The sequence below is a fragment of the Hemiscyllium ocellatum genome, chromosome 1 (assembly GCF_020745735.1).
Source record: "Hemiscyllium ocellatum isolate sHemOce1 chromosome 1, sHemOce1.pat.X.cur, whole genome shotgun sequence".
NCBI classification, from domain to species: Eukaryota; Metazoa; Chordata; class Chondrichthyes; order Orectolobiformes; family Hemiscylliidae; genus Hemiscyllium; species Hemiscyllium ocellatum.
Window position 1 is genome coordinate 83,328,531 of NC_083401.1, and position 14,682 is coordinate 83,343,212.

The 14,682-nt window shown below is 42.3% G+C and overlaps 1 protein-coding gene across 1 annotated transcript in view; it reads right to left on the bottom strand.

Annotated features, from left to right (window-relative positions):
- The window catches only part of LOC132811747 (NAD 5'-nucleotidase-like), a 62,561-nt gene extending 52,482 nt beyond the window's left edge, over nt 1-10,079 (bottom strand). Inside the window, exons 1-2 of the mRNA XM_060822906.1 lie at nt 10,072-10,079; nt 4,860-5,011 (exon numbers count right to left, since the gene is read on the bottom strand). Coding sequence (XP_060678889.1) covers nt 4,860-5,011; nt 10,072-10,079 — 160 coding nt within the window. The remainder of the gene's footprint in view (nt 1-4,859; nt 5,012-10,071) is intronic.
- Nucleotides 10,080-14,682: the final 4,603 nt, after the last annotated feature.

Consider the following 14,682-nt stretch of genomic DNA (forward strand, 5'->3'; position numbering starts at 1 on the left):
TGGGTAATAAAATGGCTACCATTAAAAATTAAAAGTTACCAATTCATGAAAAGTAATTCCAACACTTGCTCTATTTAAAATGTTCAGCCCACCTAACTGCCTTAACTTTTCAATGACATATTTTGAATGGACATTTCTGGCAATGAAACTCGTGCAATAATCATGGAACAAAGTAATAGTGCTGGAATGCTGTTGTTGATAAAATTTGCTCTGTCCTTTTTAAGTACTGAGGTGCTTGCAGTGGAAAGTGCTATAAATAAAACAATCCTCGTTTCAATCACACGATATAGATTGGCATCTGCTTTTAAAACTCAAACACCTATAGCCCTGGGCAAAGTTAGAAATGTCAGAAAGAAAAGCATGTTATAACCCCAAAACATGTTTCAGAAGAATCTACTCAATAGAGAAATTAGGAACATTAAAAGATGCAGAATTTAACATAATTTTGCAACATGGCTAAGTGCTTGGTATGGAGATAGGACATGAAGAATAGGGCCAAAGGAAATATTCCCTGATTGGATGGATGTGAGAAGAGGCCCCAGTCTCATCAATTTTATGAAAAATAATTTCATCACAACGATTATCCCTTTGCTTTTATTCAGGCCATTAACAAAGTCATATTACAATACTTAAATGCTCACAGTATATGAAACAAGGCATGTGAGCTTGTAACATAGATTGAAATTGCCAGGGCCAATGTCATGGGTATTGCATAGACATGGGCAACAATGGGATCAAATATCGAACGATACATGATCTACCAAAAGGACGGATACATGGGCAGAGAGATGGGGTTGCCTTATTAGGAAGGAATTAAATTAAATCGATAGTAAGAGTGTGGGTATTTTTCTCTGAAGTGTTGGAGGCTGAGGGTTGACCTTACAGAGGTTTATAAAATCATGAAGGGCATGGATAGGGTGGACAGCCAAGGTCTTGTTTCCCCAAGGTAGAGGATCCAAAACTAGAGGGCATAAGTTTAAGGTGAGAGAGGAAAAATCTATATATAGATGGGTGGTGCGCATATGGAATAAGCTGCCAGAGGTGGTGGTGGAGATGCATACAATTACATCATTTAAAAGACATCTGGATAGGTACATTAATAGGAAGGGTTTAGAGGGATACGGTTAAATGCTGGCACATGGGACTAGATCAGTTTAGGATATCTAGTCAGCGCTGATAAGTTGGACCAAAGGGTCTACTTCCGTGCTGTATAACTCTAACTCTGTAAGTGATATATAGTCAGAAAGCACAGAATCTGTATGGAGTGCGTTAAGGAACTGTAAAGGAGAAAAAAAGAACCCTGACTGGAGTTCTGTACAGGCCTTCTAGCAGTAATTAGAATGTGGGCAAGAAAATAAATTAGTAGAAAGAACAAACATGTAAGAAAAGCAGTATTACTGTAGTCATGGGGGGTGTATTTCTACTGGGAAAATCAGATTGATGGCAGGTGTCAAGAGAAGGAATTTTGGAATGTCTGAGAGATTTTTTTTTAAAAAAAGAGCAGTTTGTGGTAGAACAGCCAAGGGAATTCTGGATTTGGTGATGTGTAACGAGACAGACTTGATTAAGGAGCTTAAAGTAAGGGAACCACTAGGAGACAGTGACCATAATATGATCATTCAACCTGCAGCTCTATTGGGAGAAGCTGGAATCAGATGCAACCGATCACAATTGAGTAAAGGTGATTAAAAAAAGTGAGGGAAGAGCTAGCCAGATTTGATTGAAAGGGGAGACTAGCAGGGAAGAAGGTGAGCAACAATGGCAAAGGTTTCTGACATAGCTTGGGTGGCAGAAATTTATCCAAAGGAAGAAGAAACATTCTAAGGGAAGGCTGAGGCAACCATGGCTGACGAGGAAAGTCAGGGGCAGCGGACAAGCAAACGAATAGGCGTACAATGTGTTGAACATTAGTGAAAAACCAGGTGACTGTGAAGCCTTTAAAAACTAGCATGGGATAACTAAAAAACCAGTAAAGGAAAGATGAAGAAATCTGAGAGTAAGGGACTAGTAATATAAAAGGAGATTGCAACAGTTCTTAAAATATATAAAAAGGTAAGAGAGGCAAGAGGCACTGAACTGAAAATGAAGCTGGAGAAATAGCAAGGGGGTACAAAGAAAGAACAAAGGAACTGAATGGGTACTTTGCCTCAGTTTTCACAGTGAAAGTTACCAGCAGCATAATAGAACTTCAAGACCGAGGTGGGCAGGAGTAAGTGTCGTGGCCATCATTAAGGAGTGTGTGCTGGAAAAGCTCCACAGTGAATAAATCCACCCAGACCAGACGGACTGCACCCCAGAGTTCTGAAGGAGGTAGCTCAGGAGACTGTAGATACATTGGTGGCAATATTTCAGGAATCACTGAAGTCAGCCGGGTTCCAAAGGACTGAAAAATGGCTAATATAACACCCCTGATTAAAAAGGGATGGAGGCAGAAGACAGGAAAATATATTCACCTCACCGTGGTCATTGGTTAAAAATTTAAGAGTACATTATCAAGGATAAGATTACTTGGAAGTGTATGATCAAATAAGGCTGAAGCAGCACAGTTTTGTCAAGGGGAGGTCATGCCTGACAACTCTGGTTGAATTCATTGAGATGGTAACAAGCGGATTAGACAAAGATGCCAGTGTATGTGATCTGTTTGGATTTCCAGAGGTACTTTGACAAGGTGTCGCATAGGAGACTGCTAAATAAAATAAGAATGCATCCATGGCATTAGGGCAAGGTACTGGCATGGACAGAAGATTAGCTGACTGGCAGAAGGTAGAGAATAGGGATGAATGTGTCTTCTGTGGGAGGCTAATGGAGTTCTGCAGAGGTTCGTACTGGGACCATAAATATTCACATTATATATTAACTGTCTGTACAAAGAAACGGAGGGCACTGTTGCTAAGTTTTCAGGTGACACAAAGACAGGTGGATGGACAGGCGGTGTTGAGGAAGTGCGGAGGCTGCAGAAGCACTTGAACAAGTTACAAGAGTTGGCAAAGTGGCAGACGGAACACAATATGGGAAAGTTATGCAATTTGCTGGGAAGAATAGAAGCATAGAATATTTTCTAAAAAGCACAGAAAGGCTTTAGAAAAAGAGTCTTGGGAGTCCTAGTTCAGGATTCTTTTAAGGTTAATATGTAAGTTCAGTTGGCATTTAAAAAGGCAAATTCAATGTTAGCAATCATTTCAAGAGGGTTGGAATAAAAGTGCAGGGGTGTAGTGCTGAGACTATAAGGCCCTTGTCAGATAACATTTGGAATATCGAAAGCAGTTTTGAACCCCATATTTAAGGAAGAATTGCTGTCTTTACACGGGCTACAGAGGAGGTTACAAGAATGATCCCAGGAATGAAGGGCTTGCCATTATGAAGAATGGTTGAGGACCCCAGGTCTGCATTTAATGGGGTTTCGAAGGATGAGGGGAAAATCTCATCGAAACTTACAGAATACTGAGAGGTCTGGATAGATGTTTCCACCAGTAAAAGAGAGGAGGTCCTGAGTGCACAATCTCAGAGTGAACACTCGTTAGAACTAAGATGAGAAGGAATGTCTTCAGCCAGAGGGTGGTTATTCTGTGGAACACATTGCAGCAGAGGGCTGTGGAGGCCAAGTCATTGAGTGTATTAAAGGGATCAATGCTTACAGGGAGAAGGCAGGAGAATGGGGTTGAGAAATATATCAGAGTTTTAAAATGTGTTGCTGGAAAAGCGCAGCAGGTTAGGCAGCATCCAAGGATCAGGAGAATCGACGTTTCGGGCATAAGTCCTTCTTCAGGAATGAGGATGGTGTGCCAAGCAGGCTAAGATAAAAGGTAGGGAGGAGGGACTTGGGGGAGAGGTGTTGGGAATGCGATAGGTGGAAGGAGGTTAAGGTGGGGGTGATAGGCCGGAGAGGGGGTGGGGGAGGAGAGGTTGGGAAGAAGATTGCAGGTCAGAGAACACCGCTGGGACACCTGCACCAACCAACCCAACCACCCCGTGGCTGAACACCTTAACTCCCCCCGCCACTCCGCCAAGGACATGCAGGTCCTTGGCCTCCTCCATCACCAGACCATGGTAACACGACACCTGGAGGAAGAGCGCCTCATCTTCTACCTAGGAACCTTCCAACCACAAGGGATGAATGCAGATTTCTCCAGCGTCCTCATTTCCCCTCCCCCCACCTTATCTAAGTCCCAATCCTCGGACTCAGCAACGCCTTCTCGACCTGAATCTTCTTCCTGACCTCTCTGACCCCACCCCCCTCTCCAGCCTATCACCCTCACCTTAACCTCCTTCCACCTATCGCATTCCCAACGCCCCTCCCCCAAGTCCCTCCTCCCTACCTTTTATCTTAGCCTGCTTGGCACACCTTCCTCATTCCTGAAGAAGGGTTTATGCCTGAAATGTCGATTCTCCTGCTCCTTGGATGCTGCCTGACCTGCTGCGCTTTTCCAGCAACACATTTTTCAGCTCTGATCTCCAGCATCTGCGGTCCTCACTTTCTCCTGAGAAATATATCAGCCATGATTGAACGGCTTAATTCTCCTCCTATATCTTATGGTCTTATCTGTTATGACTGACCAACCACATTCAACTCTGCCCATGTGGAATTTTTTTCTCCATTTAGGCCTTAAGTTCTTATTCAACCATTTCATACCATCACATTTCCATGAACTTACTACCCCATCATCATTTATTCATGGTATCTGCAATATAGTCTGGTCAAAATTACACCAATTTATGGAAGAAAAAGAACAAATAAAGCTTTTAACTATTCAGATAAATATCACAAGGTTAGAGTTCTTAGTGATTTAATAGTATAAGTGGTACAAGAAAGACAAATGAAAACAATAATTAATGATGTGTGACATTAAAAATGTACTCACCAAATACTGCACACTGTACTCCAAAAGCATTAAGAATTGGTATCATGTGCCGTCCTTTTGTGGTGGTACTTAAGAGTGAAGGATTTAAACAATCACCACTAAAAAGGATCAGGGGATTAAGTGCTTTATACTGTTTTAATGCAGTGGAAAACCTGTTAAAAAGTTATTTGTGAAATAAGTAAAATTCAAGCAGAAATGAGCAAATTATTTGATGGTATACTCAAAATTATGCACATTTAAGGAGAATGAAATATCTTCAACATTTGCTTGCAAAATATCACATATTTTCAAACATTTAACATTTGAAACAGTTCAACAATCATCTCCTGTCACAGCCACCTGAGATTGTACATACAGATAATAAATACAATAAAATGCTGAAAGAGTTTGAAGTAAACATAGGCTTTCTGGGTGTTAATTCAGATTAGAACATAAGAAATAGAAACAAGAATAGACTAAATGTTCTATTTAGCCTGGTCCACCATTCAATGAACTTCTGCTTCAACTCCACTTTCCCATCCATCCCTGCATCCTTAGATTACCTGGAAGAACAAATGTGTCAACTTCAGCTTAAAATATAGTCAATGACAGAGCCTCCATAATTTCTGAGTAGAGGACTGCAAAGATTCACAATCCTTTAAATGCAGAAAATTCTCATCCCAGTTCTAAACTATCATCCCCTTATCCAAAGACTAAGAACCTGCCGTCTTACGCACCCATCAGGGAAACAACCTGATGTGCAAGTTAATTGTAAATGTCTTGCAATATCACATATTGACACAGTCATTTCAAAATCCTCTGTCCATCATTTTACCAAAGGCATCAAACATTAAATATACTATCCATTTTTTAACAAAATGTTCAAAAGGAAAATAATCAATTGTAGAAGGATCCAATATGACTGCCTGCAGTGTCCACACAATATTAGGAGAGCATTAATGAAAATCTGGGGTGTTTCTGTTCTGCCCACACTCCCCTCCTCTAACCCTCAGAGCAATTAGACTCAAAGTGGACTAGGAGAACATAAAATGGCAATAGAAGATCTTGCTAAATATGATTGTCTAGCGCAAGAGAATGTCTAATCATAGTATCACAGCAGGATTCAGTAAATGAAGTTATTTCAACCCTTTGCTAACTGTTTGGTGGAGTTTTTCAATTAATTACATTTCACTCTTTCTTCATACCTGTAAATTAATTATCTTCAAGAATTTATACAATTCCCTTTTCAATGTTACTTATGAATCTGCTTCCATTATTAATTGAAACATGCATTGGGAAAAAAAATCACACCAACTCACCAGACTGAACCTTACTCGAAAGTGTGGTGCTGGAAAGGCACAGCAGGTCAGGCAGCATCTGAGGAGAAGAACTGATGTTTCAGGCATAAGCCCTTCCACCAGGACTCTTATATTTTTTTGATTAAGTGTCGGTTTCACCATGTTTCATGAAGGGCTTCTCAATGCAATTCCCAGCCAGCTTTCTCACCATATCATACCAAACAAACCTTCTTTAGTTGCAACTAAAACAACAGTCAATCAGACAGGTGATGTAACATGAAACATATCTATAAACATGAGTTTCTATTTACAATGAAGTGTCAGCCGTGCCAGCCATGTGCCCTCAACAGATATTCGTTTCCTTGATCCTTCAACTAAGTCCACAGCTGGAGCAGAGGAAACTGCCTTCCAATGCAATCTGTTGGCCTTAAGAGTTTTGAGAAATATTTGTGCTAGGAACTGGACATTCTGAATTTCCTGACCAGACGCAGGATCCCCCTTCCTGGTTGAATTTCCACAGAATTGACAGTCACAGGCAATGTGAAGGTGAAGGTTTGAGCTAGGACTGCACCAATTTCCAACTTTTGATCCAGTTTAACAAGTATCTCTGACAAATCTGTTAGTTGCTGCTTTGGCTTTTAGTACATTTCACAAGGGTATTAAAGGAAGTTATTAAAGGACTACACCATAAGAGTTTTCCTCTACCTGGGGACAAATAGGTGCTTGGGCTACAGCAGGAGCCACTGTGCCGCACTGTGTTAGGTGCATTTTAGATTAGATTACTTACAGTGTGGAAACAGGCCCTTCGGCCCAACAAGTCCACACCGACCCGTCGAAGCGAAACCCACCCATTCCCCTACATTTACCCCTTTTACCTAACACTACGGGCAATTTAGCATGGTCAATTCACCTGACCTGCACATCTTTGGACTGTGGGAAGAAAACGGAGCACACGGAGGAAACCCACGCAGACACGGGGAGAATGTGCAAACTCCACACAGTCAGTCGCCTGAGTCGGGAATTGAATCCGGGTCTCTGGCGCTGTGAGGCAGCAGTGCTAACCACAGTGCCACCGTGCCGCCCACTGTCAGGGATAAATATAGAATAGGGGAATGGGTCTGGGTGGGTTGTTGTTCGGAAGGTCAGTGTGGACGCGTTGGGCCAAATGGCCTGTTTCCATACTGTGGGGCATCTATCTAATTAGTCCGAGTGCTGGTGACCTGGGATATTACTTCTCCAACCAGCTGCGGAAATGTGTCAGTGATGTACTCACCAGAATAAGCTTCCAACTATAATCATGGAGAGGTCAGTTTCGAAGTTGGTAGAAGGTGTAGGAGAAGGCCTTGTCAATGTTTTCGGAGGGATTTTTGTTTTCGCCCTCAAGTGATGAAGCTATTACCTGTGCTGTGGTTCTGCTCGCTGAGCTGGAAGTTTTTGCTGCAAACGTTTCGTTCCCTGGCTAGGGAACATCATCAGTGCTGTTGGAGCCTCGTGTGAAGTGCTGCTTTGATGTTTCTTCCGGTATTTATATTGGTTTGTTCTTGCCGCTTCCGGGTGTCAGTTTCAGCTGCAGTGATTTGTATGTGGGGTCCAGGTCGATATGTCTGTTGATGGATGTTCTTGCCGTTTCCGGGTGTCAGTTTCAGCTGTAGTGGTTTGTATATGGTGTCCAGGTCAATGTGTCTGTTGATGGAGTTTGGGGATGAATGCCATACTTCTAGGAATTCTCTGGCTGTTCTCTGTCTGGCTTGTCCTATGATAGTGGTGTTTTCCCAGTCAAATTCATGTTGCTGGTTGTCTGAGTGTATGGCTACTAGAGATAGCTGGTCGTGTCGTTTTGTGGCTAGCTGATGTTCATGGATGCGGATTGTTAGCGGTCTTCCTGTTTGTCCTATATAGTGTTTTGTGCAGTCCTTGCTGGTATTTTGTAGACTACGTTAGTTTGGCTCATGCTGGGTATTGGGTCCTTTGTTCTAGTGAGTTGTTGTCTGAACGTGGATGTTGGCTTGTGTGCTGTTATGAGTCCTAAGGGTCGCAGTAGTCTGGCTGTCAGTTCTGAAACGCTCCTGACGTATGGTAGAGTGGCTAGTCCTTTTGGTTGTGGCATGTCCTCGTTCCTCGGTCTATCTCTTAGGCATCTGGTGATAAAGTTGCGTGGGTATCCGTTTTTGGCGAATACCTTGTATAGATGTTCCTCTTCCTCTTTTCGCAGTTCTGGTGTACTGCAGTGTGTTGTGGCCCTTTGTGTGTCTGTGTGTGTATTCTATGTAGACAAAGAAGAAACCATGGTATCATTCGACGTGACGGCACTGTTCACTTCAATTGACAAAACCCTAGCCAGAGAAACAAAAGCCAACCTACTGGACATACATAACAGAACACAGGAGGCCGAACCTATCAACAAGGACGGCATACTTAAACTACTGGACCTGTGCCTCACCACACACTTTACATTCAACTATCAGATATACGAACAAATCAACGGAACACCCATGGGATCACCAATCTCGGGACTCATAGCAGAGGCAGTTATGCAAAGGTTAGAACATACAGCCATACCATAAATCCAACCCAAACGCTGGATCAGATATGTTGATGACACCTTTGTAATCATCAAAAACACATATAGAAAAAACACACCGAATCATCAACGCCACACTCACAGGAATCCGATTCACACGAGAAGAGGAAAATGATAGCCAACTCCCATTCCTAGACGTGTTAGTAGAGAGAACACCCAACGGAGAATTCACCACAAGGGTACACAGGAAACCAACACACACAGACCAAGTCTTAAACTATGAAAGTAACCACCCCAACACACACAAATGAAGCTGCATCAGGACACTATTCAAAAGGGCCACAACACACTGCAGTACACCAGAACTGCGAAAAGAGGAAGAGGAACATCTATACAAGGTATTCGCCAAAAACGGATACCCACGCAACTTTATCACCAGATGCCTAAGAGATAGACCAAGGAATGAGGACATGCCACAACCAAAAGGACTAGCCACTCTACCATACGTCAGGAGCGTTTCAGAACTGACAGCCAGACTACTGCGACCCTTAGGACTCATAACAGCATACAAGCCAACATCCACGCTCAGACAACAACTCACTAGAACAAAGGACCCAATACCCAGCATGAGCCAAACTAACGTAGTCTACAAAATACCATGCAAGGACTGCACATAACACTATATAGGACAAACAGGAAGACAGCTAACAATCCGCATCCATGAACATCAGCTAGCCACAAAACGACACGACCAGCTATCTCTAGTAGCCATACACTCAGACAACCAGCAACATGAATTTGACTGGGAAAACACCACTATCATAGGACAAGCCAGACAGAGAACAGCCAGAGAATTCCTAGAAGCATGGCATTCATCCCCAAACTCCATCAACAGACACATTGACCTGGACACCATATACAAACCACTACAGCTGAAACTGACACCCGGAAACGGCAAGAACATCCATCAACAGACACATCGACCTGGACCCCACATACAAATCACTGCAGCTGAAACTGACACCCGGAAGCGGCAAGAACAAACCAATATAAATACCGGAAGAAACATCAAAGCAGCACTTCACACGAGGCTCCAACAGCACTGATGTTGTTCCCTAGCCAGGGAACGAAACGTTTGCAGCAAAAACTTCCAGCTCGGCGAGCAGAACCACAACAACGGATACCCGAGCTACAAATCTTCAATCAGATTCTATTACCTGTGCTTCCAGAAGTCAAGAGAGAGAATACAGGTTGTCCTGCTATAAAGTGCATTTCATCAATGATGAATTGGGGACACTGTTTCTAAAGCGTGAACTTTTAAAATGTGCGTTGGCTGTAACATGATTACATTAGAAACGGTGCTTAAAGTGTTGGCAAAGTACATTTTTTCTCTAACGCGGGGTTGCATAATTACGCAACCATCACGTTACAGAAGTACTGACTTCTATGTTGCACAACAGGAGTGAAAACTTGTGCATGCTCAGAACGCATTCACAGTGTTGCAAATGAGCAGCACTGAATCGTATTTTGTTGCTGAGATGACCTCCATGAGCAGTCAAGTTCCTCTCTCTCTAACGAAAGGTTTCTCTCCTCTCAAGGGGTGAGAGCAGATGTCCATCAGTTACCCAACAGAAGTCTTTTCCCTCTCTGCTCTATTGTGGATTGTCGTCACTTGGAATGAGACAAAGGCAAGGATTAAGCAAGATGAAAGTGGAAGGCAGAGCTATTAGAGATGATGCAGATGAAGGTGAAATGTCCAGAGTGAGTAAGCAGCGCAGACAGTATGCAGGATTAGTAATGTGGGGAAGTGGGTGAGTGAAATATATCACGGAAGGATGCTGCATGTGTCATGCCTTAAAAGAAAAGCCCAATAATTGTGCCCCAGTGTTATACAAATCGTTATGAACTATATAAAATCACAAGGAGACTACCAAAGTGACAACCATGCCTTACCAGCTTCTGTTCGGCACAAAAGCAATTCATACCAAGTTTCTTCAATAACAGGAAAAAAAACACTATTTATTGTAGCACACAAAAGCAGTGAAAATAAATTTCTTATTGTTTATGCAACTTAATTCATACCCCTTCAAAATCTCAAAAATATACATTCAATCACAATTGACAACTGGTTTAACACATATTATGACTGCAAAAAAGAATACAGACAGGGTAAACAAAATTCCAGATATCAAAAAGGCCAGACCACAAGATGAAAAAAATTACTATCATCATAGTTCTTTCGATTTTTGCAGTGATGACACAGTGTTGTCTGCAGGGTGACAATCATTCTTCAGTTCAGTTGTTGATCGGGTGAACTGAAGTCTTTTCCCCATATGGATAGAGTGATAGAGCTTTTCAATCTGCAGCACTGGCTGTTTCTTCAAATCGGCTGCTCTTGGCACTAATAGCTTGTGCTAATAAATGCCTGGTGTTTTGCAGTTCAGCTAGTGTGCTGTCGTCAGACAGAACTTTTGACTCAAAGATCTTCTTTAACCTCCAGTCTCAAATACTCTCACTCACTACTTCAAAAAGCAACATTGCATTATGCAGCTCAACAAAAATGCAACATTCGAACTTTAATTTGCAGACTTTTTCCCTGGACTTGGAAGGAGGTGCCAGGAGAGTGGAGAAGTGCAATTATCATTGCTTTGTTCAAGAAAGACTGGAAAGATTATTCTAGTAATTATAGATCAGTCAGTCAGTTTAATTTCTGTGGTGGGGAAGCTTCTAGAAAAGATTATTCAGGGTAGAATTAGTAAGCACATGGAAAGAGGTGGATTGATTAGTCTGAGCAGAGATTTCTATAAGAGAAATCATGTTTAACTAACTTAGAGTCATAGAGATGTACAGCATGAAAACAGACCCTTTGGTCCAACTCAGCCACGCCAATCAGATATCCCAATACAATCTAGTCCCACCTGCCAGCACCCAGCCCATATCCCTCCAAACCTTTCCTATTTATATACCCAACCAAATGCCTAGTAAATATTGCAATTGTACCAGCCTTCACCACTTCCTTTGGCAACTCATTTCACAAACACACCACCCTCTATGTGAAAAGTTGCCCCGAGGTCTCTTTTATATCTTTCCCATCTCACCTTAAACCTATACCCTTTAGTTCTGGACTACCCCAACCCAGGGAAAAGACCTTATCTATTTATCCTATCCATGCCCCTCATGATTTTATAAACCTCTATAAGGTCACCCCCTCAGCCTCTGACGCTCCAGGAAAAACAGCCTCAGCCTATTCCACCTCTCTACAGGTCAAATCCTCCAATCCTGGCAACATCCTTGTAAATCGTTTCTGAAGCCTTTCAAGTTTCACAACATCCTTCCAAGAGGAAGGAGACCAGAATTGCACGCAACATTCCAGAAGTTGCCTAACCAATGTCCTGTACAGCCGAAACATGACCTCTGAACTCCTGTACTCAATATACTGACCAATAAGGAAAGCATACCAAACGCTGCCTTCACTATCCTATCTACCTGCTACTTTACTTTCAAGAAGCAATTAACCTGCACTCCAAGGTCTCTTTGTTCAGCAACACTCCCTCGGACCTTACCATCAATTATATAAGTTCTCCTAAGATTTGTTCATCCAAAATGCAGCACCTCTCATTTATCTAAATTAAACTCCATCTGCAATTCCCATTGGCTCATCTGATCAAGATCTTATTGTAATCTGAGATAACCTTCTTCACTGTCCACTACACCTCCAATTTTGGTGTCATCACCAAACTTACTAACTATACCTCTTATGCTCACATCCAAATCATTAATATAAATAACGAAAAATGGTGGACCCAGCACCAATCCTTGTGGCACTCCACTGGTCACAGACCTCCAGTCTGAAAACAACACTCCACCACCATCACCCTCTGTCTTCTACCTTTGAGCCAGTTCGGTATCCAAATGGCTAGTTCTTCTTGCTAACCAGTATCCCATGGAGAACCTTGACAAATGCCATATAGGGTCACATTTACCAAATTCTTTTAAGTTTTGGAAGCGACAGTAGAAAGTCATGATGAGGGTAACATAGTTGTGGTATATAGACTTGAAGACGACATTTGATACAGTGCCACACAACAGACTAGAGGAAACAGATAGATTGTGATATAAAAGAAACAGTAGTAATGTGGATATAAAACTGGGTGAACAACAAGAAACAGAGAGCAATGATCAACGGATATTTTTATGGCTAGGAGAACTTTTGTAGCAAAGTGTCCTGAGGTCAATATTGGGACCCTTGCTTTCCCTGATTTGGATTAATGATTTGGATGTTGGTATGCAAGGGACAATTTCAAAGCAGATGACACAAAACTTGGATGAATTATAAATCTGAAAGAACACTAACAAGTTGGTGGAGTTGGTAGCAGATAAGGTTCAATGCAGAAAAGTGTGAAGTGATTCAATTTTGTCAGAACACTAAGACAAATTCTAAACAGCAAATCCAAAAGGTACCTGGAAGTAAGTGTACACAATTCATTGATGTTGGTAGGACGAGAAGCGAGAGCATCAGACGTGATAGCCCTGACAAGTTACTGCTTCCTGGACCTGGAATATGTAACAATAAAGTGTACTACCTGCTGGGGGTGTTTACTTCTGCTATCCTGACAGCAGTTTACATCCTAACCCATACGGAAGTGAAGAGCGCACTTCATGAAATCACCTTTGCAACAAATAGCCTTAAGACGAAATATCCCAAGGTTTTGTTCATTGTAGCCGGTGACTTCAACCAGTCCAACCTCAAAAGTATGCTACCAAGATACAACAAACATATCTCATGTTCTACCAGAGACGCAAACACCATGGATTATTGCTACACATCCAAAGATGCCTATTGCTCCATTCCCCACCCGCATTTTGGTAAATCAAATCATTAGGCTGTGATCCTTCTTCTGGCTTACAACAGAAACTGAAGCGTAAGGATCCAGTACAGAAAGTCATACATTGCTGGTCTGAGTTGAAATATGAGCTCCTACTAGTTGGAGTCAGTGGACTGCTCCATATTCAAGAACTCAGCAGCCATCCTAATGAGTATGCCACTACTGTCACAGACTTCATCAGTAAGTGTGTAGATAACTGCGTGCTAAGTTAATCAGAGTGTTCCCCAACCATACATTACAGATGAACCGGAAGATCCACTCCCTACTGAAGTCCAGGTCTGAGGTGTTCAAGTCAGGTGACCCTGACTTGTATAGGAAATCAAGGTATGATCTTTGCAAAGCCATTAGGGATGCCAACAGACAATACCAGACTAAGCTAGAGTCCCAAACTAACCACATGTAAGCCTTGCCACAGTCGACATGATAGAAGCAGAATTGCTGGCCACAATGCATTCCACCACAATGAGCTCAATTCATTTTATGCTTGTTTTGAACAGAAGGTCAGTGAAATGATGTCACCTGCCCCGACAGCCTCAGGTGCACCCATACCCACAGATGTGCTTTCTTGTGCATAAACAAGATCAGCTTTCTTGAGGGTGAACCCATAGAATGTGACTGGCCCTGTCGGAGTACCCAGCCATGCACTCAAACCCTGCTTGGACCATCCGGCACAAGTATTCATTGACATATTTAACCTCTCCTTTTGCAAGGTGAGGTTTCCACCTGGTTCAAGAATATCACTATCATCCCAGTGTCAATGAAAAAAATCAGACAACATGCCTTCATAACTACCATCCAGTGGCTCCAATATCCATCATTATGGATTGCTTCAAAAAGCACATATCAACTTCAGCCTCCCAGATTGCCTTGACCTGCTACAATTTACCTATAATCACAATAGGATATACATGCATTCAAGCCAGATGGCAGCTCCCTGGCCTAACACTCATCCCTGGATCATAAAAATAATAACGACACCTATGTTAGACTTCTATTCACTGACTTGAGCTCTACCTTCAACACCATAATACCAATAAAATTACACTCAGCCCCTTACTATACATCTTAGACACTCACGACAGTGTGGGCAAATTTAGCTCTAACCCCATTTACAAATTTGCTGATGCCACCACTGCGGG